This window comes from Theropithecus gelada, chromosome 16, assembly GCF_003255815.1.
Source record: "Theropithecus gelada isolate Dixy chromosome 16, Tgel_1.0, whole genome shotgun sequence".
Lineage (NCBI taxonomy): Eukaryota > Metazoa > Chordata > Mammalia > Primates > Cercopithecidae > Theropithecus > Theropithecus gelada.
The window spans coordinates 63980317-64004705 of NC_037684.1; the positions used below are offsets into that span (position 1 = coordinate 63980317).

The 24389-nt window shown below is 54.3% G+C and overlaps 2 protein-coding genes across 5 annotated transcripts in view; both read left to right on the forward strand.

Annotated features, from left to right (window-relative positions):
- The window catches only part of WRAP53 (WD repeat containing antisense to TP53), a 21841-nt gene extending 10870 nt beyond the window's left edge, over positions 1 to 10971 (forward strand). For all 4 annotated transcript variants that reach the window (XM_025363511.1, XM_025363513.1, XM_025363512.1 and 1 more), the window contains 7 exons: positions 7921 to 8009; positions 8929 to 9019; positions 9127 to 9259; positions 9813 to 10021; positions 10209 to 10312; positions 10459 to 10593; positions 10709 to 10971. In XM_025363511.1, coding sequence (XP_025219296.1) covers positions 7921 to 8009; positions 8929 to 9019; positions 9127 to 9259; positions 9813 to 10021; positions 10209 to 10312; positions 10459 to 10593; positions 10709 to 10955 — 1008 coding nt within the window. In that variant the 3' untranslated portion in view covers positions 10956 to 10971. The remainder of the gene's footprint in view (positions 1 to 7920; positions 8010 to 8928; positions 9020 to 9126; positions 9260 to 9812; positions 10022 to 10208; positions 10313 to 10458; positions 10594 to 10708) is intronic.
- A 1299-nt stretch (positions 10972 to 12270) lies between these two features.
- Positions 12271 to 18831, forward strand: EFNB3 (ephrin B3). Its single transcript, XM_025362287.1, has 5 exons — positions 12271 to 13183; positions 15404 to 15696; positions 15884 to 15976; positions 16086 to 16190; positions 16618 to 18831. The coding sequence occupies exons 1-5, from the start codon at positions 13062 to 13064 to the stop codon at positions 17025 to 17027; spliced, it is 1023 nt and encodes a 340-aa protein (XP_025218072.1). The 5' UTR covers positions 12271 to 13061; the 3' UTR covers positions 17028 to 18831.
- Positions 18832 to 24389: the final 5558 nt, after the last annotated feature.

Below are 24389 nucleotides of genomic sequence, written 5' to 3' on the forward strand. Positions count from 1 at the left end.
AAAGCTTTTATGGGTTGTAATCATATAGTACATGGTTTTATACTTTCGTTTTTTCCTTTTAACAATCATATCCTAAATGTTTTTTGTGGTAGTCTTCACTGTTATGATGTTTAATGGTGTGTGATATTGCATTGAGTGCTTATGATAATTTTCTTACCTCTTCTCCTGTTTTGGACATTTGGGTTGTTTCCAGGATTATTATATTATAAATGATTCTTCAGTGAACAAATTATCTTCATGTATTTTGAGGGAGGTTCTTTTGTCAAGATAATTTTTTTTTTTTTTTTTTGAGACAGAGTCTTGCTCTGTCACCCAGGCTGGAGTGCAGTGGCATGATCTTGGCTCACTGAAACCTCCTCCTCCCGGGTTCAAGCGATTCTCCTTCCTCAGCCTCCTGAGTAGCTGGGATTACAGGCGTGTGCCACCATGCCTGGATAATTTTTGTATTTTTAGTAGAGACGGGGTTTTACCATTTTGGCCAGGCTGGTCTCTACTCCTGACCTCAAGTGATCCATCCACCTCTGCCTCCCAGAGTGTTGGGATTACAGGTGTGAGCCACCACACCTAGTCTTAAGATAAATTTTATGAATAAGAAATATCCTAGGACAATATCAGCTTTTTTTAATATATCTTGCAATACAGATAGTCAATTTGTTTTCTTTTTTTTTTTGAGACAGAGTCTTGCTCTGTGGCCCAGGCTGGAGTGCAGTGGTATGACCTTGCCTCACTGCAACCTCTGTCTCCCAGTTCAAGCGATTCTCCTGCCTCAGCTTCCCAAGTAGCTGGGATTACAGGCACGCACCACCACACCAGGCTAATTTTTGTATTTTTAGTAGAGATGGGGTTTCACCATGTTGGCCAGGCTGGTCTCAAACTCCCGACCTCAAGTGTTCCACCCACTTCCGCTTCCTAAAGTGCTGGGATTACAGACGTGAGCCACCGCTCCTGGCCAGTGAGTTTGTTTTCAAAAGATTTTTGTGGCTGGTGTGGTGGCTCATGCCTATAATCCCAGCACTTTGGGAGGCCAAGGTGGGAGGAATGCTTGAGCCCAGGAGTTTGAGACCAGCCTTGGTAACACAGCCAGATCCTGTCAAAAAAGTTGGGCCTGTGGTCCCAGCTACTTGGGAGGCTGAGGTGGGAGGATCGCTTGAGCCTGAGAGGGTAAGGCTGCCATGACCTTTGATCGTACCATTGTACTGGATGACAGAGCAAGACTGTCTCAAAACAACTGACCAAAAACTTTTTGTGCCTTATTTATTTATTTATTTTTTCCTGCTAGTGTACCAGTTCTATCGCAACCTTACTCAGTAGGTGTTTTCATTTTTAGTGTCTATAAGTTTAGCATTTGAAATAGATAAAATTTCTTTCTTTTCTTTTTTTTTTTTTTTTTGAGGCGGAGTCTCTCTCTGTCTCCCAGCTGGAGTGCAGTGGCCTGATTGGCTCACTGCAAGCTCCGCCTCCCGGGTTCATGCCATTCTCCTGCCTCAGCCTCCCAAGTAGCTGGGACTACAGGCGCCCGCCACCACGCCCGGCTAGTTTTTTGTATTTTTAGTTGAGATGGGGTTTCACCACATTAGCCAGGATGGTCTCCATCTCCTGACCTCGTGATCTGCCCGCCTCGGCCTCCCATAGTGCTGGGATTACAGGCGTGAGCCACCGCGCTCTGCCTGAAATAGATAAAATTTCTATAGGTCAGAAAATTGGGGAAGGGCATATTTGGGTAATTCCATATACTTGTGTGTACTGAGTCTTCTTCCCAATATAGTTTCTCGGTTTTTCTCCTTTATTTTCTACCTTTTCACAGAACTTTCTGTAAGTGTTATTTCCAACTCCCCAGCGTCTTTCCTGAGACTTGCCCTGCCCCATGGCTCTTGCGGGAAGCCTCTACTCCTCGTCTCGCCCTCTCCAGGAGACACTTTGCATCCTCTGCGCCCTACATCTCTCAGGGTGGGGCCGGGGAGCAGCTTCTTCATCCCAAATGCTGTAGCCACACAATTGCTCTTTCGTCTTGGTGAAACTTTTTCCTTTGAGGCTTATGCTGACTGTCTCTCCCGCTGTACAGCCTTCCTGTGCTCTCCAGTTCTCCCACCGTTTTGGTGACCTCAGGTATCCAAGCCAGAAGCCAGGGTCTCTGTCATCCTTTAATCTCCCTTTTCCTAACCCCTCACATCCAATTACTTCCCAAATCCCATCAAGTCCGCTTAATCTTCCTAATCCACCCACATCTGTCCATCCCACTGCCTCTACTTTAATTCAAGGTCTTATTATTTTGGGCCTATATTGCTGAAACAGTCTCCTGCCTCCTTTTGCTCATTAAAACCATCTTTATTGACTGCCGATTCTACACCAGGTGCTGGGGAAGCAGTGGTGAGAGCAAGGCAGATGTGATTCTCTCCTTCTCTGATAGGTTTGACGGAAAGGGAGTGAGAAGCACCCAGGGCTACAGGAAAGTGGAGCAGGGACGCCTTGCTTAGCTGGAGGGGTTAGGGAAGCGTCCCAGAGGAAGAAGCATCTAAGAGACCTGAAGGATGACTAGGATTCAGCCAGGAGGAGTCGTTGGGGGAGATGAAGGAAGAATATTCCAGACTTGGAGTCTAGGACATGTGAAAGCCAGTGGGTTGAAAGTGTGGCGAGTTGGCACTTTATGGGACCTGAGAGTCAAAATGGCGGGACCCAGATTTTTTTTTTTTTTTTTAAATGGAGTCTCGCTCTGTCGCCCAGGCTGGAGTGCATCGGTGCAATCTCAACTCACAGCAAGCTCCGCCTCCCGAGTTCACGCCATTCTCCTGCCTCAGCCTCCCAAGTAGCTGGGACTACAGGCGCCCGGCACCACGCCCGGCTAATTTTTTGTATTTTTAGTAGACACGGGGTTTCACCACGTTAGCCAGGATGGTCTCGATCTCCTGACCTTGTGATCCGCCCGTCTCGGCCTCCCAAAGTGTTGGGATTACGGGCGTGAGCCACTGCGACTGGCCGGGACTCAGAGATTTTTAAGGGAATGAGCAGATAGAGATGAGCCTTGAGAGGTGGGTCGGGGGTAGCAGCGTGGTAATGGAAGGCTAGGAGGAGGAACTGGCAAGATCTGGTATTGGGTTGGACCAGGAGTGAAAAGGAAGTGAAGAGTGGTAGCAGTCAAGGCTGGTGCTCAGATTTCAGGATTGAGCACTGATGTAGAGTCCAGGAGGAACGGCAGGTTTGATGGTGGCGGATGCTAGGCCCATTATGGACAAATTGAGTTTGAGCAACCTGTGGGATGATCAAGTGGCAGTTGGATATATGGGTTCAGAGTATAGAGGTGGACGCTGAAGTCCTGGCTGGTTGACATCAGCCTGAGGCCCCTCAGACAACTGACGAAGGACAGTGTTCAGACTATTTATCTCTCACAAATCAGTAAGAAAAAGAGGGCTGGATGCGGTGGCTCACGCCTGTAATCCCAGCACTTTGGGAGGCCAAGGCAGGCTGTTCACCCGAGGTCAGGAGTTCAAGACCAGCCTGACCAACATGGCGAAACCCTGTCTCTACTAAAAATACAAAAATTAGCTGGGCATAGTGGCAGGCGCCTGTAATTCCAGCTACTCAGGAGGCTGAGGCAGGAAAATTGCTTGAACCTGGGAGGTGGAGGTTGCAGTGAGCCGAGATTGCGCCACGGCACTCAGCCTGGGAGATAGAGCGAGATTCTGCCTCCAAAAAAAAAAAAAAAAAGAAAAAGACAACAACTGGCCAGGCACAGTGGCTCACACCTGTAATCCCCACTTTGGGAGGCCAAGGTAGGCAGATCACTTGAGGCTGGGAGTTTGAGACCAGCCTGGCCAACATGGTGAAACCCCATCTCTGCTAAAAAGGATAAAAATTAGCCGGGCCTGGTGGTTAATAACGCCTGTAGTCCCAGCTACTTGGGAGGCTGTTAGAGTTGCTTGAACCCAGGAGACAGAGGTTGTAGTGAGCGGAGATTGTGCCACTGCCCTCCAGCTTGGGGAACACAGAAAGACTGTCTCAAAAAAAAAAAAAAAAAAAGAGAAAAGAAAAGGAAAGAAAGAAAATGGGTAAAATTTATGAAAAGGTGTACCTAAATGGCCAGTAAACATAGAGGAAATAATCTAACCTCTCTTATAGTAATGATGGAAATACAAATTTATGCTGTAATGAAATGCCATTTTACCACCTTCAAATTAAGAAAAATGTAACAGTCTGGTAATACCAAGAGGATAAAGAACAATAGATACTTTTTTTTTTTTTTTTTTTGGAGACATGATCTTGCTCGGTTGCCCAGGCTGGAGTGCAGTGGTGCGAACATGGTGCACTGCAGCCTCAAACTCCTGGGGTCAAGCAGTCCTCCTGCCTCACTCTCCCAAACAGATGGGACTACAAGTATGCCAACATGCCTGATGGATTGTTAAATTTTTTGTAGAATTAGGGTCTTGCTATATTGCCCAGGCTAGAATAGAGACTCTTATATGCTGCTGGTGGGAGAGGACGTTGGGATAAGTGCTTTGGGAAAGAAATTGACATTATAGTATCTTACAGAGTTGACAAAGTGCATAGCATAGAGACCAGTAATTTTACTCTTCAGCAGAAACTGTAGAGAAACCCTTCTACATGTGTACAGAATGTTAAAGCATACTAGCCAAAAAATGGAAAAACCATCAGTGACACTAAAGAGAAGGGTAAATCAGTTTGACTATATTCATGAGTGGAGTACTATACAGCAGTGAAAATGCATGAATTACAGCAAACTGTGTTTCCATGGTTAAAGCTTCCTATCACAGAGGGATGTATATGATATGATACCATTCCTATTAAGTCTAGGCCGGGCATGGTGGCTCATGCTTGTAATCCCAGTGCATTGAAAGGCTGAGGTGGTTCGATTGCTCGAAGCCAGGAGTTTTAGACCAGCCTGAGCAACACAGACCCCTGTCTCTACAAAAAAAAATTTAAAAAATTAGCCAGGCACGCTGGGTGTGGTGCCTCATGCCTGTAAGCCTAGCACTTGGGAGACTGAGGCGGGGGGATCACGAGATCAGGAGTTCAAGACCAAGCTGGCGAAGATGGTGAAACCCTGTCTCTACTAAAAATACAAAAAAATTAGCCGGGCGTGATGGCAGGCGCCTGTAATCGTAGCTACTTGGGAGGCTGAGGCAGAAGTTGCAGTGAGCTAAGACTGCACCACTGCACTCCAGCCTGGGCGACAGAGCGAGACTCCGTCAAAAAAAAAAAAAAAAAAAAAAAAATAAATAAATAAATAAATAAATAAATAAGCCAGGTATAGTGGCTTGTGCTTATATTCCCAGTTACTATGGATGCTGAGGCCAGCAGATTGTTTGCTTGAGCCCAGGAGTTTGAGGTTTCAGTGAGATGATTGCGCCACTGTTCTCCAGACTAGGCAACAGAGTAAGACCTGGTCTCTAAGAAAACAAAAAATTGGCCGGGCGCAGTGGCTCAAGCCTGTAATCCCAGCACTTTGGGAGGCCGAGACGGGCAGATCACGAGGTCAGAAGATTGAGACCATCCTGGCTAACACAGTGAAACCCCGTCTCTACTAAAAAATACAAAAAACTAGCTGGGCGAGGTGGCAGGCGCCTGTAGTCCCAGCTACTCGGGAGGCTGAGGCAGGAGAATTGCATAAACCCGGGAGGCGGAGCTTGCAGTGAACTGAGATCGCGCCACTGCACTCCAGCCTGGGCGACAGAGCAAGACTCCGTCTCAAAAAAAAAAAAAAGAAAACAAAAATTAAGTCTAAAGACCTGTAAGACAATGTTAGATACTGTTTTTTTTCCCATAGTATCTCTCCTAGGCTGGGCGCAGTGGCTCACACCTGTAATCCCAGCATCTTGGGAGGCTGAGTCAGGGAGATCACTTGAGGCCAGGAGTTTGAGACCAGCCTGGCCAACATGGCAAAACCCCATCTCTACTAAAAATACAAAAAATTAGCCGAGCATGGAGGTGAACTCCTGCAATTCCAGCTACTCAGAAGGCTGAGGCACAAGAATTGCTTGAACCCCGGAGGCAGAGGTTGCAGTGAGCTGAAATTGTGCCACTGCACTCAGCCTGGGTGACAGAACGAAACTCTGCCTAATAAAGAAATAAATAAATATTCCTAAGGAAATGTGTGACAGTGATAAATTCAGGATAGTGTTTACCTCTGAGGGAGAATTTCTGTTAGGAAAGGGGTTTAAACATATTTTTTTCTTCAGCTGGATGGACGGGTCACAGGGTTGTTTTTTAATAAGGTACTTTGCATGTTTGAACTGTTTACTTTTTTTTTCTTTATTTTTGTAGGGAGGTTTTTTTTTGTTTCTGTTTTTGTATTTTTGAGATAGCATCTCACTCTGTCACCCAGGCTGGAGTGCAGTGGCACGATTTCAGCACACTGCAGTCTCTACCTCCTGGGCTCAAGCAATTCTCATGCCTCAGCCTCCCTAGTAGCTGGGACTACAGGTATGCGCTACCATGCCCAGCTAATTTTTTTTTTTCTTGTAGAGACAGTGTTTTACCATATTGCCCAGGCTGGTCTTGAACTCCTGGGCTCAAGCGATTTGGCTGCCCCAGCCTCCCTAAGTGCTAGGATTACAGGTGTGAGCCACTGCGCCCGGCCGATGTCCCCTCCCCTCCCCTGCCGTCCCCTCCCCTTCCCGGCAGTGTCTCTCTGTGTCACCTAGGCTGGAGTGCAGTGGTGCGATCTCAGCTCACTGCAACCTTTGCCTCCTGGGTTCAAGGGATTCTCCTGCCTCAGCCTCCAGAGTATCTGAGATTACAGGCACCCGCCACCACGCCCGGCTAATTTTTGTACTAATATTTTTTTAAAGAATCAAATGGCACCTAGCATGTACTCAGTAAGTATTTGAATAATTGGTTGGTTCTTTGTCTCTGGGTTGGGGTATTATTATTTGTTTCTTCCTCTCTAAGTGTTTATTTTATTTATTTTTTTTTTTTGAGACGGAGTCTCGCTCTGTCACCCAGGCTGGAGTGCAGTGGCCGGATCTCAGCTCACTGCAAGCTCCGCCTCCCGGGTTCACGCCATTCTCCTGCCTCAGCCTCCCAAGTAGCTGGGACTACAGGCGCCTGCCACCTCGCCCGGCTAAGTTTTTTTTTTTTTGTATTTTTTAGTAGAGACGGGGTTTCACTGTGTTAGCCAGGATGGTCTCGATCTCCTGACCTCGTGATCCGCCCGTCTCGGCCTCCCAAAGTGCTGGGATTACAGGCTTGAGCCACCGCGCCCGGCCCTCTCTAAGTGTTTATAAAGAAAAAGTATGAGGCCGGGCACGATGGTTCACACCTGTAATCCCAGCACTTTTGGAGGCCGAGGCGGGGGGATCACCTGAGGTCAGAAGTTTGAGACCAGCCTGGCCAATATGGTGAAACCCCGTCTCTACTAAAAAAAAAATACAAAATTAGCCAGGCATGGTGGTGCCTGTTCTGTCTCAAAAAAAAAAAAAAAAAAAAAAAAAAGGCTGGGTGCGGTGGCTCACACCTGTAATCCCAGCACTTTGGGAGGCCGAGGCAGGAGGATCACGAGGTCAGGAGATCGAGACCATCCTGGCTAACACGGTGAAACTCCGTCTCTACTAAAAATACAAAAAATGAGCCGAGCTTGGTGGCGGGCGCCTGTAATGCCAGCTACTCGGGAGGTTGAGGCAGGAGAATGGTGTGAGCCCAGGAGGCAGAGCTTGTGGTGAGCCGAGATCGCGCCACTGCACTGCAGCCTGGGGGACACAGCGAGACTCCGTCTCAAAAAAAAAAAAAAGGTATGAATCTATATGGCTTTTGGTGGCTAAATTTGACATTAAGTCTGAGTTCACCTTGAACATTGAGACAGCGTCTCTGCTCTGTATATGCACCCCATCTGCCACAACACTGCTAGAAGCATGCGCCTCAGACTCCTTTCCCTCCAAGTGACTCAGCCATTCCCACGTCTCTGTCTAGGTCCCTGTCCTTCGAATGGTGGAAGGTGATACCATCTATGATTACTGCTGGTATTCTCTGATGTCCTCAGCCCAGCCAGACACCTCCTAGTAAGTAATGTTTGCCTCCCCGCTCGCCGCCCCACCACCCAGTTTCAAGCGGGGCCTCTTGGGAGAGTCAAGGGCTGCCAGGGGTCTTCAGAGGAGGAAGGCTTGGTGTGCTTATCAGAGGGGCTGGTCAGTTGGCTTCCTCCCCTTCCTTTTTTTTTTTTTTAGATTGAGTCTCGCTCTGTCACCCAAGCTGGAGGGCAGTGATGCAGTCTCAGCTCACTGCAACCTCCGCCTCCCAGTTTCAAGTGATTCTCCTGCGTAGGTGGGATTACAGGTGTGCACCACCACACCCAGCTCATTTTATATATATATTTTTTGAGACGGAGTCTTACTCTGTCGCCCGGGCTGGAGTGTAGTGGCCGGATCTCAGCTCACTGCAAGCTCCACCTCCCAGGTTTACGCCATTCTTCTGCCTCAGCCTCCCCAGTAGCTGGGACTACAGGCGCCCATCACCTCACCCGGCTAGTTTTTTGTATTTTAGTAGAGACGGGGTTTCACCGTGTTAGCCAGGATGGTCTCGATCTCCTGACCTCGTGATTCACCCACCTCGGCCTCCCAAAGTGCTGGGATTACAGGCTTGAGCCACCGCGCCTGGCCTAATTTTATATTTTTAATAGAGATGGGGTTTCACCATGTTGGTCAGGGTGGTCTCGAACTGACCTCAGGTAATCCACCTGCCTTGGCCTCCCAAAGTGCTTGGATAACAGGCGTGAGCCACGACACCCAGCCTGATTTTTGTATTTGTAGTAGATACAGGGTTTCACCATGTTGGCCAGGCTGCTCTCAAACTCCTGACCTCAAGTGATCCACCTGCCTTGGCCTCCCAAAGTGCTGGGATTACAGGTGTGAGCCACCATGCCCGGCCATTCCTCCCCTTCCTTTGACAGCACCGGGGTTTCAGTGTCCATGTCTCTCTCAGCGTGGCCAGCAGCAGCCGGGAGAACCCGATTCATATCTGGGATGCATTCACTGGAGAGCTCCGGGCTTCCTTTCGCGCCTACAACCACCTGGTAGGGACCGCCACGCTCAGCCCCAGCACTCGTACTGGCCCGGCTCTCCTTCCTGGAAGGCAGCTAAGGCTTTGCAAGACCTGTTTTCAGCCCTTTCCTTCCCCCAGGATGAGCTGACGGCAGCCCATTCACTCTGCTTCTCCCCGGATGGCTCCCAGCTCTTCTGTGGCTTCAACCGGACTGTACGTGTTTTCTCCACGGCCCGGCCTGGCCGAGACTGCGAGGTCCGAGCCACGTTTGGTAAGCATCTGTGCCTCCAAGGGAGGAGGAGAGGGAAGAGCACTGCCACCTGCACAGGGGCCTGTGTGAGCCGAGGGCCACCTGTGGGGTTTCACGCCGTCCTCTGTACGGCCTGGGAGCAGGTGCAGCCCAGTCGGCAGAGGAGCAAACAGACTCAGAGCAGGTAGGAAACCTTCCCAAGGTCAACCAGCTGGTCAAAGGACTGCTTCCTTCCTGAACCCATACCCTGTCAGCTGTGGAGCTTTTGGTCTCTGAAATCTTTCTAGAAAATTCTTGATAAAGCTGATTCCATTTTCCTGTAGGCCTTCAACTTGCATCTGTCCAAGGAAAAACTGAGATTTGAGAGGGATGAAGTGGGGCTTGGGCATTTAGGTCCTTTGGGAGGATAGATGTGGGGAGCATCAGAGGTCTTTGTCCTGCTTGTGACACACAGCATGGGGGAGATGTTGAGTCCAGGCATGTTGGTGCTGGGATGGGAGACAGACCTCTGCTTAGCCTGGTTAGTGCCAGGAGCCATCGCCCCCTCCCCCCACTTTGTTCCTTCCCTCTCTAGCAAAAAAGCAGGGCCAGAGCGGCATCATCTCCTGTATAGCCTTCAGCCCAGCCCAGCCCCTCTATGCCTGTGGCTCCTACGGCCGCTCCCTGGGTCTGTATGCCTGGGGTGATGGTTCCCCTCTTGCCTTGCTGGGAGGGCACCAAGGGGGCATCACCCACCTCTGCTTTCATCCCGATGGCAACCGCTTCTTCTCAGGAGCCCGCAAGGTAGGGGTCACACCCTGAGAGCCCAAAGCACCTGGGCAGTGGGGCAGGAGCGGGGATGTAGTCTGCAGTGTAGGGGAATGGGGATGGGGAAAAAAATCCCAAGCTGAAGGAGTGCCTGGAGACCCCGAGGGAGGCAGAGACATCCAGGGCTTTGGGGGCGACTCCAGGTCCTGTTCCATGTCTCCAGGATGCTGAGCTCCTGTGCTGGGATCTCCGGCAGCCTGGTTACCCACTATGGTCCCTGGGTCGAGAGGTGACCACCAATCAGCGCATCTACTTCGATCTGGACCCGTGAGTGGCCGTGGCTCCTTCCTACACAGGGCCCTGAGAAGCCTAGGAATGCCAGAGCCCAGCTGTAGGGTCCTAGCCCCTGGGTGTGAGTGGTTTCTGCCCCAGGGGTGAGGCCTCTGCCAGCAAATCTCTCTTCTCTCTCCCAGGACCGGGCAGTTTCTAGTGAGTGGCAGCACGAGCGGGGCCGTCTCTGTGTGGGACACGGGCGGGCCTGGCAATGATGGGAAGCCGGAGTCCATGTTGAGTTTTCTGCCCCAGAAGGACTGCACCAATGGCGTGAGGTCCTCAGTTCCATTCCAGAGATGTTGGGGCTTGGGTTGGGGATGGAAGTGAATCCCAGAGGGAGCAAGTGTCCTCACTGAAGGCACTGATAGACCGTCCCCATCTCTCCCTCAGCCTGCACCCTAGCCTGCCTCTCCTGGCCACTGCCTCCGGTCAGCGTGTGTTTCCCGAGCCCACAGAGAGTGGGGACGAAGGAGAGGAGGAGTTGGGCCTTCCCCTGCTCTCCACACGCCATGTCCACCTTGAATGTCGGCTTCAGCTCTGGTGGTGTGGGGGGGGCCCAGACTCCAGCATCCCTGATGATCACCAGGGCGAGAAAGGGCAGGGAGGAACGGAGGGAGGTGTGGGTGAGCTTATATAAAAAGGTTTTTATGATACTAGAGTCTTCGTGTCTGTTTGTGGGGGGGCGTATGAGTGAGGTGGGGGTCGGGCAGGGGGACTGGCGGGCTCCCTGGTCCAGCAGCAGTGGGTATGGCATATTGTTCCTGAAACCAGGGGTTGAGAGGTGGGACTAGGCAGGAGCCAATGGGGTGGCTGAGCTTGATGTGAAGTCAAGTGGGTGGGGGTGGGGCTTCATGCCATTGACTGGTTGGTTGCTAGGCAACTTGGTAAACTGAAGGGGGAAACCTGTTTGAAATCTCACTCCCAAGGTGGGGGTGGCAGGGGTCAGGGTGAGCCGGGCTGAGCAGGAGCTGGGTCAGACTGTTGGGTGTGACCGTGTGAGACTGTGCAGACAGTGACAGGGTGGCTGTCACCCACACTCCACACTGCCATTCTCCAGCAGCATGGGGACCATTACTCAGCTCTGAGGGGAGCAGGAGCACTCCCCTCCCCTCCCCGGGGCTCCCCAGGAGGCAGACAACCCAGTTGCCAGAGTCAAGGACACACCTAAAAGAGGAAAGGTGTTGAAAAATACAGTCGTCACCTTTGGTATTGCTGTTCCATGCGGGGCGCGGCGAGGGTCTTATTCATTCAGCAGCTGTCGCTGGGCTTGTTTCTCCATTTGTCTGCTCTGTCTTTGGGGGTGGGGGGACGAGTGTGTCATTTGAAGCAGTGACTCCTCCCTCCTCCCCCCAACACCTTCCCAAACACTGACAATGGGGGGACTTTGAAGAAATACCGCCAGCAGGGGATGTGATTTTGGACCTCACAATCAAAGGGAAGGGACGAAAGGCCTGTGGAGGCTTGAGAGGGAGAGGAATGTCACCCCTGCCCAGAGGTGCTGAAAGCCAGGGCTCTTACACCCGAAAAGGCAACTCCTCCCTTCCCCCAGGATAATTGGAAACAGCCCTTCCTGCGCAGGGCCGGTTTGGGGTTGTAGGTACGCCCCTTCTCCCAGCCCCGCTTCTCCCCGCAGCCATCTAGGAAAGGCCCAAGTGTATCCCTTAAACTCTTATTTTTCACTACCCCCCAGGTAACAACAGCACATGGTCCATGGAGCGGTGACAAAGGAGACCCCAAGAGTGGGAGTTGCGCAGCCTGGGTTTGGTTTCTAGCTTTATCCCAGACTTCCTGTGTGACCTTGGGCAAGTCATGGGGCCTCCCTAAGCCTCAGTTTCCTCATCTCTGCAATGGGATCGTTAGCTCTGCCCCTCCCACTTCACACAGGTAGTCGTGACGATCAGCTCCGCCGCAGTCTGTAAAGTGCCAAGCCTTCAAGGTTATTATTCTTCTCTCCAGACCTGCCGGGAGCAGCGGTGTTGTTTTGGGATGGTGGAGAAGGCTGCGGGAGCGAAAGGGGTGGGTTCCTCGGGGTGGAGAGGGCGAGAGCCTTTCTGGATTCGAGAGAGGAAGATTCCAGCAGCTTGGGCGATCGGAGGGCAGGAGGGGAGCCGGGCAGAACTCAGCCGGAGCCAGAGGCTCGGAGACACAAAGGGGGCGTGAGAGTCCGCGCCGGGGGCTGAGGCGGGGCGGCGGGCGGGAGGTGCGCGAGGTGAGGGAGGTGTGGGGGGCGTGGGCCGCGGGATGCTGCCGCCCGCTCCGCCTCGAGCTCCAGCTCCGGTTTTTCCCTCCACCATCCTCTCCCCATCCCCGCCTCTCCTTTAACTCCCCCCTCCTGGGCTCGGGACTGGTTTCCTCCCTTAGCCCGCTGCCCTCAATCCCGGCGAGGCTGGGGCTCCGGCTCGGCGCCCCATTCCTCGCTCCCTGGTCCGGCGCCCCATGCCGCCCCCGCCCGGCCCCCGGCTCCGCCAGTCCCCCACTTAGTCGGGCTCACAGATCCCGGGGTGCTGGCGCGTGGGCCGGGGGCGCGTAGGGCGCCTGCAGACGGCCCCTGGAAGGGCTCTGGTGGGGCTGAGCGTTCTGCCGCGGGGGCGCGGGCACAGCAGGAAGCAGGTCCGCGTGGGCGCTGGGGGCATCAGCTACTGGGGTGGTCCGGGCTGAAGAGCCAGGCATCCAAGGCAGCCACCCCGGGGGGTGAGCGACTTTGGGGGAGTTGGTGCCCCGCCCCCCAGGCCTTGGCGGGGTCATGGGGCCCCCCCATTTTGGGCCGGGGGGCGTGCGAGTCGGGGCCCTACTGCTGCTGGGGGTTTTGGGGCTGGTGTCTGGGCTCAGCCTGGAGCCTGTCTACTGGAACTCGGCGAATAAGAGGTGAGCGGCCTGCGGCTGGGGAGACCCCAGATCCTAGGGCAGTGGGTAGGGAAGTTTTGGGGACTTGGGGGCTGGCTTCTGTGGGCAGGGAGGAGGCGGGAGGGAAGGTGCTGGTGCTCTGATGTGTGACGGGTTACTAGACAGGTGATCTTGGGAGCCAGACTCCGGGTCCCACGCAGAGCTGGATGCGGGTGGTGCTATGGATGTCAGGAGTTTGGAGACCCCAAAGGGGCAAGGAGAAGAAAGTTCATGGGTAGCCGGGAGGGCAGTGAGGTGGGTATTTGGATCTGTGGGAGGCCTGCGTCGGGGGCTGGGCTTGGAGGGAGCCTGGTTACTGTCAGCTCTCAGGAGAGAGCTGCAGATTAGGTGCTGCAAGTGGCTGAAGGGAAGGCAGGGCAGGGTGCCTCCCTCCCCCAGAGGGACTGGGCGTCCGAGATGGGAGGCAAGGGGGTTCCATTTGGGGGCTCTGGGGACAACTTCTCCAAGGCTCCTTGACTCACTTCACAGTCTGTCTCCCAACTCTTCCCCACAGCCAGAGGGTCGGTGAACTGTTGGCTGAACGATTTCCCAGCCAGAACATATTCCTGCCTTCCTGGCTTGCGGGTCTCTTTCTGGAAGCAGCCTCGAGCCCCCGAGCCCTCCTTCCTTCCCTTTTGCATCTGGAGTCCTGAGGACTCCATTGCCTCCTCCCCCGATCTTTGCTGCAAACTCTTCTGTCAGACCCTCCGTTCCGTGGCATGCCTGCTTTGCTCTGAAAAGAGGCCAGGGGTCAGATGAAACTTCAAGCCACGCTGGGTAGGACAGAACCTTCGGGAGGTCAGCTGGGTCCCTTGCCTGCATGCAGATCCCACTTCCCGCTCGTAAAAGAGTTGTGTTTTGAAAAATTCCTACTTCCCTGGGGAGACTGTGTGAGGCTATGGGAAGCAAGTGGGCTTTGGAGCTTATCAAATCCTAGTTCTTAATCCTAGCTCTGCAGCTTTCAGCTGTGTGGCCTTGGGCATGTCACTTAACCTTTCTGAGTTTGTATCCTCAATCCTTACAGCTATTATGAGTATTAGCGGTCAGGTGTTTGAATGTATTCTGTGCTCATTAAAGGAGAGCTAGGATTATTGTTCCTCTCTTTACTTCCCAGCCTCCCTCACACTTCTTTGCCCTGCCATCCCTCCCTCTCTTTTTCCCGGATCTCTTTGGGTATAATCTCAATGTCTTTTCTGTACTCAGTCACCTACCCGCCAACTCCCAGCTGCAATGTGAGTATCAGGTGTGTAGCTTGAGAACCTAAGCTTGTTTTCACAGGGTAGAGAAAAGGGAGTTAGGGTGTCCTGGGGGCTCTTTTGGATGTGGGGTGGGAGTGGGACACTTGGGAGTCTGGGAAGATATCAAGTAGCAGCCCCCTGGGACCCAGTCCTGAGACCCTGTCTCACCTATTAATGTTCAGGAAGGGGCTGCAGGGGTTGGCAAGTTGTGGCTGTGCTGGGACAGTGGATGCCTGGGTGCACTGGCCAAGGAGATGGTGAAGTGTGTTGGTTGTGGTTAGAAAAGTCAACTCCTTTCCTTTCCAAAGCAATAAGCACTTGCCCCAGAAGTCTAAGACCCAGTGTGGGATTCTGAGCGGGAGAATGACTCAGGCAGCAGCTCCCTAGACCCTGGTTCCTATCAGCCCCATTGATGGTCATGACCAAACCAGGCATTTGCCTTCTGTCCTATTAGCTGGCTAACTTAGGACACTGGTCTGGACCACCCTCCACACAGGCCCTCCCTGACCCGCCCCCTTTGCCCCGAAATTCAGTGGTGGCCTGGAGGAGGGGAGGCTCTGCCCCCATGGTTGGCTGCCATGGAATAGTGAAATCACCTGGGAGGGGTGGGCTGTGTGGTTCCAGAGAGGCCAGCTCCTTGGTAACTGGCATCCTGTTGCCATGGCAACGGGGCTGGTGATGGAGCGGGAGATGGCAGTGTGCATGTGGTGAGGGCGGGCTGAAGAGTGCATTTGGGCACACCAAGGGGCAGGAGACCTCTGAGCCTGGCTTCCTGCTGCTTCCAATGTGAACGCACAGAGTTCTTGGTGCCTGCTCTATAAGAACTGACTTTCCACTCAGACAAAGGCGGGCAGGCGTGAGCTGAGAATTGCTGTCCTGGAAGGTTGTGGGGTGAGGGAAGGAAAGCTCTGGGGGCCAGACCTCTGACATCTCTTCCTTGTCCACCTTACCCTCCTCCCCATAGGTTCCAGGCAGAGGGTGGTTATGTGCTGTACCCTCAGATCGGGGACCGGCTAGACCTGCTCTGCCCCCGGGCCCGGCCTCCTGGCCCTCACTCCTCTCCTAATTATGAGTTCTACAAGCTGTACCTGGTAGGGGGTGCCCAGGGCCGGCGCTGTGAGGCACCCCCTGCCCCAAACCTCCTTCTTACTTGTGATCGCCCAGACCTGGATCTCCGCTTCACCATCAAGTTCCAGGAGTATAGCCCTAACCTCTGGGGCCACGAGTTCCGCTCGCACCACGATTACTACATCATTGGTACTGCTGGGCAGAGTGCACGATTGAGTGGGGGGCTGCTCCTGATACTGAGCAGAGAGGGAGGGGGACCCCTGCAGCCAAGAGGGAGATCCCAGTGCCCTCAGGCGGTGTTCACACCAGGGCGTGGGGCCAGAACTGGGGCTAGACTCTGGAGTGCCAACCTCTTCCTCTGATTTTTCTCTCCCAGCCACATCGGATGGGACCCGGGAGGGCCTGGAGAGCCTGCAGGGAGGTGTGTGCCTAACCAGAGGCATGAAGGTGCTTCTCCGAGTGGGACAAAGTGAGTGGGGCTGGGGGACGCCTCCTGGGCGCGAAGGGATGTTGGGGCAGTACAATCATGGTCAGGGGCAGTTGTCTCAGCTCCTCTCTTGGGCCTTCCTCATCTCCAGGTCCCCGAGGAGGGGCTGCCCCCCGAAAACCTGTGTCTGAAATGCCCATGGAAAGAGACCGAGGGGCAGCCCACAGCCTGGAGCCTGGGAAGGAGAACATGCCAGGTAGGAACCAGGGGCTAGCTCCCCGCCTTCCCCAGCTTCCTCTGCTCTCAGACCCCAGCTGCCCTGCTGTCACCCTCCCTCCCTCTTCAGTTTTGGGGGCGGTGATACAGGAAAGAGGAGAAGAGAGGATGGGAGGGTGGGAGGGGAATGGAAGCCAAATGAGGAAAAGACTCAATTAGAACTAATTAGCCAAGTCAGTGCTTCAATCAGTGCTGTCAGAGGAGTGGGGAGGACTCCGTGGCAGGAAGCTGAAGGGCTGGACACCTGGATTCTGAGTGGGGTTCGGCGGGGGAGGGGAGGTGGGGTCCCCAAGGGGCCTGGGCCCTATAAGGGAAGCCCATGGGGACCCCCAGGGTTGGGTGTCCAGATGCCCAGGTGGCTCCTTCAGTCCCTCCCCCTCTTTCCTCCTTCACCCCTTCCCTGCCAGGTGACCCCACCAGCAATGCAACCTCCCGGGGTGCTGAAGGCCCTCTGCCCCCTCCCAGCATGCCCGCAGTGGCTGGGGCAGCAGGGGGGCTGGCGCTGCTCTTGCTGGGCGTGGCAGGTGCTGGGGGTGCCATGTGTTGGCGGAGACGGCGGGCCAAGCCTTCGGAGAGTCGCCACCCTGGTCCTGGCTCCTTCGGGAGGGGAGGGTCTCTGGGCCTGGGGGGTGGAGGTGGGATGGGACCTCGGGAGGCTGAGCCCGGGGAGCTAGGGATAGCTCTGCGGGGCGGCGGGGCTGCAGATCCCCCCTTCTGTCCCCACTATGAGAAGGTGAGTGGTGACTATGGGCATCCTGTGTATATCGTGCAGGATGGGCCCCCCCAGAGCCCTCCAAACATCTACTACAAGGTATGAGGGCTCCTGTCACGTGACTCTCCTGAATCCAGCCCTTCTTGGGGTGCTCCTCCAGTTTAATTCCTGGTTTGAGGGACACCTCTAACATCTCCTCGGCCCCCTGTGCTCCCCCAGCCCCTTCACTCCTCCCGGCTGCTGTTCTCGTCTCCACTTTTAGGATTCCTTAGGATTCCCACTGCCCCACCTCCTGCCCTCCCGTTTGGCCGTGGGTGTCCCCCTCTGTCTCAGTGTCCCTGGATCCTATTTCCTTAGGGAGGGGCACCGGCTCAGCCTCCTCTCTGACCATGACCCAGGCATCCTTGTCCCCCTTACCCACCCAGAGCTAGGGGCGGGAACAGCCCACCTTTTGGTTGGCACCGCCTTCTTTCTGCCTCTCACTGGTTTTCTCTTCTCTCTATCTCTTATTCTTTCCCTCCTTTCTCTAGGTCTGTTCTTCTTCCCTAGCATCCTCCCCCACCACATCTCCTTTCACCCTCTTGGCTTCTTATCCTGTGCCTCTCCCATCTCCCGGGTGGGGGCATCAAAGCATTTCTCCCCTTAGCTTTCAGCTCCCCTTCTGACCTCTCAAACCAACCACTCCCCTCAGTCTGCCAAAAATGGGGGCCTTATGGGGAAGGCTCTGGCACTCCACCCCAGCTCAGGCCATGGGCAGCAGGGCTTCCTTCTCTGTCCTGGCCCAGGCCTCTACATACTTACTCCAGCCATTTGGGGCGGTTGGGTCATGACAGCTACCATGAGAAGAAGTGTCCCGTTTTGTCCAGTGGCCAATAGCAAGATATGAACCGGTCAGGACATATATGGACTTGGTCTGATGCTGAGTGGGCCACTTGGGACCGGAAGTGACTTGCTCCAGACAAGAGGTGACCAGGCCCGGACAGAAATGGCCTGGGAAGTAGCAGAAGCAGTGCAGCAGGAACTGGAAGTGCCTTCATCCAGGACAGGAAGTAGCACTTCTGAAACAGGAAGTGGTCTGGCTGGAACTCCAAGTGGCTTAGTCTGGGGGATCGGGGGGTGGGAGGTGGATGGTTCTTACTCTGTGGAGAAGAAGGGCGGGAAGAACTTCCTTACGGGAGGAAGCTGGAACTTACTGACTGTAAGAGGATAGAGGTGGACCGAGAAGGACTTTTCCCAGTCTTCAGTGGCACTTCCCAAGATCTCCCTTCCCTTGTGCTCTGTGCTGATTTTAGGACAGCTAAGATGACTGCCATGTGCTGTGGCAGGCCCAATTTGTCTTGTTCTTTCCTTTCCATATCCCAGTATAATCTCTGTTCATCAACAGTACTACCCCAAGAATCCATGTGTTCTCCCGAGTAACCCAGATGGCTGTCTTGTTCATTCCATCCTCCATTTCCGACTCCTTTCAGACTCAACATAGTTCCCTTCTTAGTGACCAAAATGGTGGCCTACTGGCTGGTCTAGCTGACGGTGGTGGTATTTAGCAAAGGCCACTGTTCCCATAGTGACCAGCTGATACCACTTCCTGCCCTCTAGTGTGCAATTGGGTGTTGCCTCAGTTTCCTCCCAGCTCAGTTTTATTAGATCAAAGCTGCTGTTGGGCACCAGGTCGGCCACCTCAATCACCAGCCAAGATGGTTGCTTTGTCCACCAGAGGTCAATCACCTCTCTGGTGCTGTAGTTCCCAGCTCCTTCCTGATTTTTCTAATCGCTCCTTCTGGGAAACAGGAAGTTGATATTGCCATGGTGGCGGGGTATGCCGTCACCGCAATAGTTTTACTGTAAAAGGGAAATTTGAACAACAAAAACCAAAAAAATAAAAATAAAAATAAAAAACTTCAAAAGTTAACAAGAAGGCTGGAGAATGACTAGACTTGATTTGGGACAAAGGCTTGGTTAGAATGGCTTTCTAGCTAAGGGTTGGATTGCATGAAACCAACCAAGGGGGGTGGGTAGAGATAGGGCTAATTTGGAGTGGTGAGGTCGGCAGTGCTTGGGGAGGCGAAAATGGGCTGGGTGAGAAGGCAGAGGAAGGTGTCACCTCTAGGAGAGGGAGAGAGTAACGCAGGCAGGAGTGGGGTTGCTAGTTCGTCCATGGGGACAGTCTGAGTGTCTTGCTAAGCCAAAGCACCAGAGACAGGGCAAGTCGCAATTAGGATCAAAGTGGTAAAAACATGCTCACATGTTGAAGTCTATTCCCTTCCATCCCTACCCAAGGCACTTGAGAAGTTTTGCTGTTGGGGACTCATGAGGAGAAGGGATGTGGCTGATCAGAAGGAAGTAGGAAGGACTCAGGGACCCAGGCATCAAGCTGCGTATCCCCTGGCTCCCTGTATACCCATAACCAAGGCTCTTCTCCCCGAAAAAGTCCAGGTGTCCAGCCCCCTAGACTTAGCCCCATTCTCCAACCACAAAAGCAGCCGTCAGGAGCATCACTGGAGCGAGTCAGCAGGGGTCACAACCTCTGCCCTCCCTGCCCCTCCCCTGACTTTAGGTCCCCTCCCGCTGTCTCCCATCTGCCTGGAGGTCAAGGGGTCCCCCTTCCTCTCTTCTGTCCTGTGGGACCCCCGCTCCTCCCCCTCCCTGTCTGAGCAAGATGCCTGGGTCTTGAGAGGTGCAGGCACTGCAGGAGGGGAGTTGAAAGCTGGGAGACCAGGTGCTGGGCTGTCTGGAATTTACTCCTGCCTTCTGAGCCCACACTGGAGCTGCCCGAGGTGGGGAGGCTCGTGGGGGGTGGAAAGGCTGGTCCTTGCCCCTTAGTGGGGGTTGGTTGTCATGGCAACATCCCCTTTTCTACACAATGGGAAGCCCCCCTCAGCCTCCCGCGTGGATGGAGCCGACAGCCCCATCGCTGGCTATCAGCCTCAGGGACTTGGCAACCGTCACTATGGCAACCCAGAGCCCAGCAACAGGGCCCACTGAGAAAGGGAGGGGTCCAAGACTGGGGCAGGGCGGTGTGTGAGGGGCAAGGGAGCTCAGGGACACTCCCCCTCCACCTACATCTAGAGGCACAGGTGGAGAGACAAGAGGGAAGAGACGTGGGGATAAATAGTCTCCGTGACAGACAAGCACCTCACCAAAGCAGCTAAGACATCATAACATGCTGAGAGACAGGAAGACACCTGGGGACAGATGCACAGCCGGGGAGAGGAACAGCACAGACTGCACAGCGCCTGGGACACGCCCCCCTCAGAGCGCTGGCATCCAGAGACTCCCCGCAGCCCTGCTCGAACAGCACAAGACCAACGGCCTTTCACATGTGTAGTGACTTGGGTATCTTTAGACCTATACTGCACGCAGAATAACACATGCCATCTTATTTGCTTTGTGGGGACAAATACACATATTCTTAGAGTAACAACTACACCCAAACAACTACAGGCACAGGAAGACATTTGTTCATTGGTTTGTTTTTTCACTCGCTCAGCAGCAGGTTAAATGCTACTTTGTTTCAGGCACCGGTTCAGGCGCTGGGAGGACAGGGTGAGTAAGGCCAAGTCCCCGCTTTCACAAAGCCCACATTTAGGTGGGGAAGGAAATAATACAATTACAGGTGTGAAAAGGGATATAAACAAAACAGAATGACAGGATGAGGAGGATGGAGAGTAACATCCTTCCCTCCTTCCTTCCTTCCTTCTTTCCTTCCTTCCTTCCTTCTTCATTTCTCTTTCTTTCTTTGATTGCAGTTTCTTTCCCTCCCTCCCTGCCTCCCTCCCTTCCTCCTTCTCTCCCTCCCTCCCTCCCTCCCTCCCTCCCTTCCTTCCTTCCTTCTTCCCTCCCTCCCTTTCTTGGAATCTCGCTCTGTTGCCCAGGCTGGAGTGCAGTGGCGCGATCTCGGCTCACTGCAACTTCCACCTCCCGCGCTCAAGCGATTCTCCTGCCTCAGCCTTCCAAGTAGTTGGGATTACAAGTGCCCGCCACCACGCCCAGCTATTTTTTTTTTTTTTTTTTTTTTTTTTTTAGTAGGGTTGGGTTTTCACCATGTTGGCCAGGCTGGTCTCGAACTTTTTGTATTTTTAGTGGAGAGGTGGATTTACCGTGTTAGCCAGGATGGTCTCGATCTCCTGACCTCGTGATCCACCTGTCTCGGCCTCCCAAAGTGCTGGGATTACAGGCTTGAGCCACCTCGCCCGGCCTGCAGTGGGAATTTCTAATGGTGAACGGTTAACATCACATCTGGAATTTTAATTAGAATGAAAAATGGTGCTTCCTAAGGGGCTATGTAGGCCACCGCGGACGCGGGGCTTGGGAGAGTTTTGAGACCTGGGAGAAATGTCACAGGATGGTTTGGAGGCAGGAGGCTGGCTGGCATAGGCTCAGAGAGTTGGATGGGGGAATGAAAAGGGACGCAATGAATGGGAATGACAACTGGGCAGCCAGAGAGCTACTTGAAAGGTAGCAGGGAAAGTGGAGTTCTGAAGGGAGTTCTGAGGGGACCAGGCCCCAGGTACCCCCAATTCCCACAGGGATTCGAAGCGTTCTGTTTCCTGGTTCTCCCTCTTCCTCCAGTTGCCATCAGAAACTCAGGCACTGCAACCCCAGTGGCTGGTGGGGTGATGTCGGGGGGAGACTGAGCAGCCTCAGGGGGCAGCAGCTGGTGAGTGGGGAGGAATCTGTGTGCTCAGCAAACAGCAGCCTCAGTGCCCGGTGGCTGCCTCCTCCCTCATCAATCAGCCCCAGCCAAATGTCCTTGCATTCCCACCACCCCAAGGGGACTGGGGCTGGGCCAGGGTCCCCAGGGGAGATGGTGTTGGGTGGGGGAGGTGGAGGGGATACTTGGCTTCCCTTTCCTTGGCCTCTGTTCTCTTCTGTCCTGGAAGAGACAGTTCTTCACGTCGTGGAATGACTATCCTGGCCCCTACCATGGTGGGCGCATCAGCTACAAATCACCTGTGGGGGGCTGCTGGGGGAGAAGGATGAGTCAGGCTGTAGAGGAATCTACTCTGGTTCTCACGGGACCAGCCCAGGGCACAGTCGGCAGGGAGGCTGCTGGCATGGAGGCCCTGTCCCCCCTGGCCTCTGTCTCTGATGGATGATCCGGACAGCAGGCTGAGACCCTGACCCCTGGAATGTCCTCTCTTTCCACCTTCTCCTAGTCCCCGCTCAACCCCTGCTTCCAGTCAAGATCCAGAGGTCTGGCCCCCAGCTCACCCCAAATATGCTGCTCCCCACTAGGGACTGGGGTCTCTAGACCCTAGCCTCTGGCTCCCTTTCCCCCTCCTCAGCTCTTGCTCCCCTCGGGGACCCAGGCGTTCTGCCCACTCCCTTCACCATAACAACCATTCTTTTGGAGTTGCTTAAGACTTTAATATCATTTCATTAAGTCAGCAAGTTCAGAGAAGGTTGGGGGCACAAAGAGACTGGGGGTGAGCAAAAGAGGGCCAAAGTAGGGGGGAGGCAAGGAAAGACCCCCCCACCCCCTCTCCGTGGAGATGGCTCTGAGAAATCAAATATTGACAATGAGAGAACAGAACTTATTAAATCTGGGACAGGGATGTGTGTGGGGAGCTGTGGGAATGGCCGGATGCCTGGGTTCGGAGGGTAAGGAAGGTTCTGGGAGGAGGAAAAGGCCCATGGCTGGGAGGTGCAGCAAGGCTGAGTCTTGAGGTTACAACTCTTCTGCCCTTTCCTTTGGGATGTACTCAGTCTTGCAACCCTGGCTGTTTCTCTATCCCCTAAGAACCCCTGGGGACAAGACCCCCATCATAGCTAGCTGTGGTTGCCCCGCCTTCGTCCCTTCCCCCTACCTCCACCTCTGTTGATGAGCTTCAGCAGCGTTTAATCGGATTGAGCAGTAATTAGCAAAGCGAGATGTTTGATTACCTATTTAGCATAATGTGGGGGGCTGGGATTCGGAAGGAACAGCCACCGTTGGGGAGGGGGGTTTAAGAAAATAAATAGGGTCTGCGCAAAGTTCCTTTCCCAGAGGGATCCAAGAACGTTGCCCCTGAGGCTCCCCACCCCACGACTCCAGCAAATTTTCACTCCTTTGGGACTTTTCCCTAGGGGTTCTGGCCAATCACATCACCTCTGTCTGCCACCCATGGCCTATCTGGCTAGAGGAACACCTCCACGTTCCATCTTAGCTGTGCTTGCTGTGCAGCTGGTTTTGGGGTGGGCGGGACTCCTCTCCTTCCATTCCTGCTGTCAGCAACAGGAGTCTGGCTGGGCAGGAGGAATCACTGGGGGTCGGGGGGAGGGAAAGGGTTGACCCTTCTGGGAATAAAGATAGGGTAGGTGGGAGGGTGAGGTCAGGGCTGGGTTAGGGTGTGGTTAATCCACTTGCTCTTCAGGAGTACCAGGGACTGCCACCCCTGGCAGTGCCAGACTGGCATAATGAGATCTGTTAGGTGTGAACGCCAAACAGAAAAAGGGGGAACTGAGGTGCCAGCTTCTCTTCTCCTCATCCAGCAAAGAAAATGTCATCAATTTCGTTCCTCATGGAAATGTAATCAGTGGGCTCGCTGCTGGCTTTGTCTTAATTAGGCACTATTGATGGAAGCAGGGAGGGCGCCTTCCCATCCCCCGCCTCGGCTTCCTCCCTGTATTTCCCAGGTCTCCCCAAAGCTCCTCCCGGCCCCAGGTATAGCGGTCTTCCAGGCGCCTTCTAGCAGCCCCGGCCCGCAGCGCCCCCTGGCATCCTTGGAGATCTGCCCCGGCCCTCATAGCCCTCCCCTCTCGCCTCCTGTCTCACGACGCAGCCTTTGTTCCTATGGAGAGCGAAGCCCCTCCCAGGCCCGGTCACCTTCCCCAGGGAGTCCCCGCCTCTCGTTCCCCCCAAAAATCAGCGACGCTTTCGAAAGCCAATCCTCAGATTCCCAAAACTCCAGTTCCAGTCTTCCCTCCCTTTCCCCGCCCCGCGCCGCCCCGCAATCCTAGACCCCAATCCGAACTAAGAAGGGGGAAGAAGCAGGAGGGCAAGGGTGCTCCAGCCCCGGTTTTTCCCCCGGATCCAGCTGCAGCCACGGCTGCCTGGAAATCCTGGAACGCCTTCTAGATCGCGAATACACCTCGCCCGCGGGGCGCCCGGCGCCATCTGCTGGACCCGTTCCGGCTGGGGCGCACAGACCTGGGCGCAGGGTCGGGCGCTGGGGTTCCCCCTGCCTTTTTCAGTGTCCTGCGGGGCGGTAGCTCACTGTCTCTCGCCCCAGCCCTTCCAGCTGGGTCCTGACACCAGCCCCCGCCCCCTGCACCTCCGGCTCGCCAGATGTGGCTACTTTCCCTTAGTCCCGGAGCCTTCGAGCCCCGGGTCCCTGAGGGGTAGACCTGGGCGGGGTGGGGCCGGGAAGCAGGGATCCAGGGCGCCTGCGCGGGGGAGTCGGGCTCCGTGGAGCGGCTCACCGGCCGCGAGCCTCTCCCTGCCCGGGGTTGCCATGGGGACGCGTGCAGACGCCTGCCCGAGAAGGC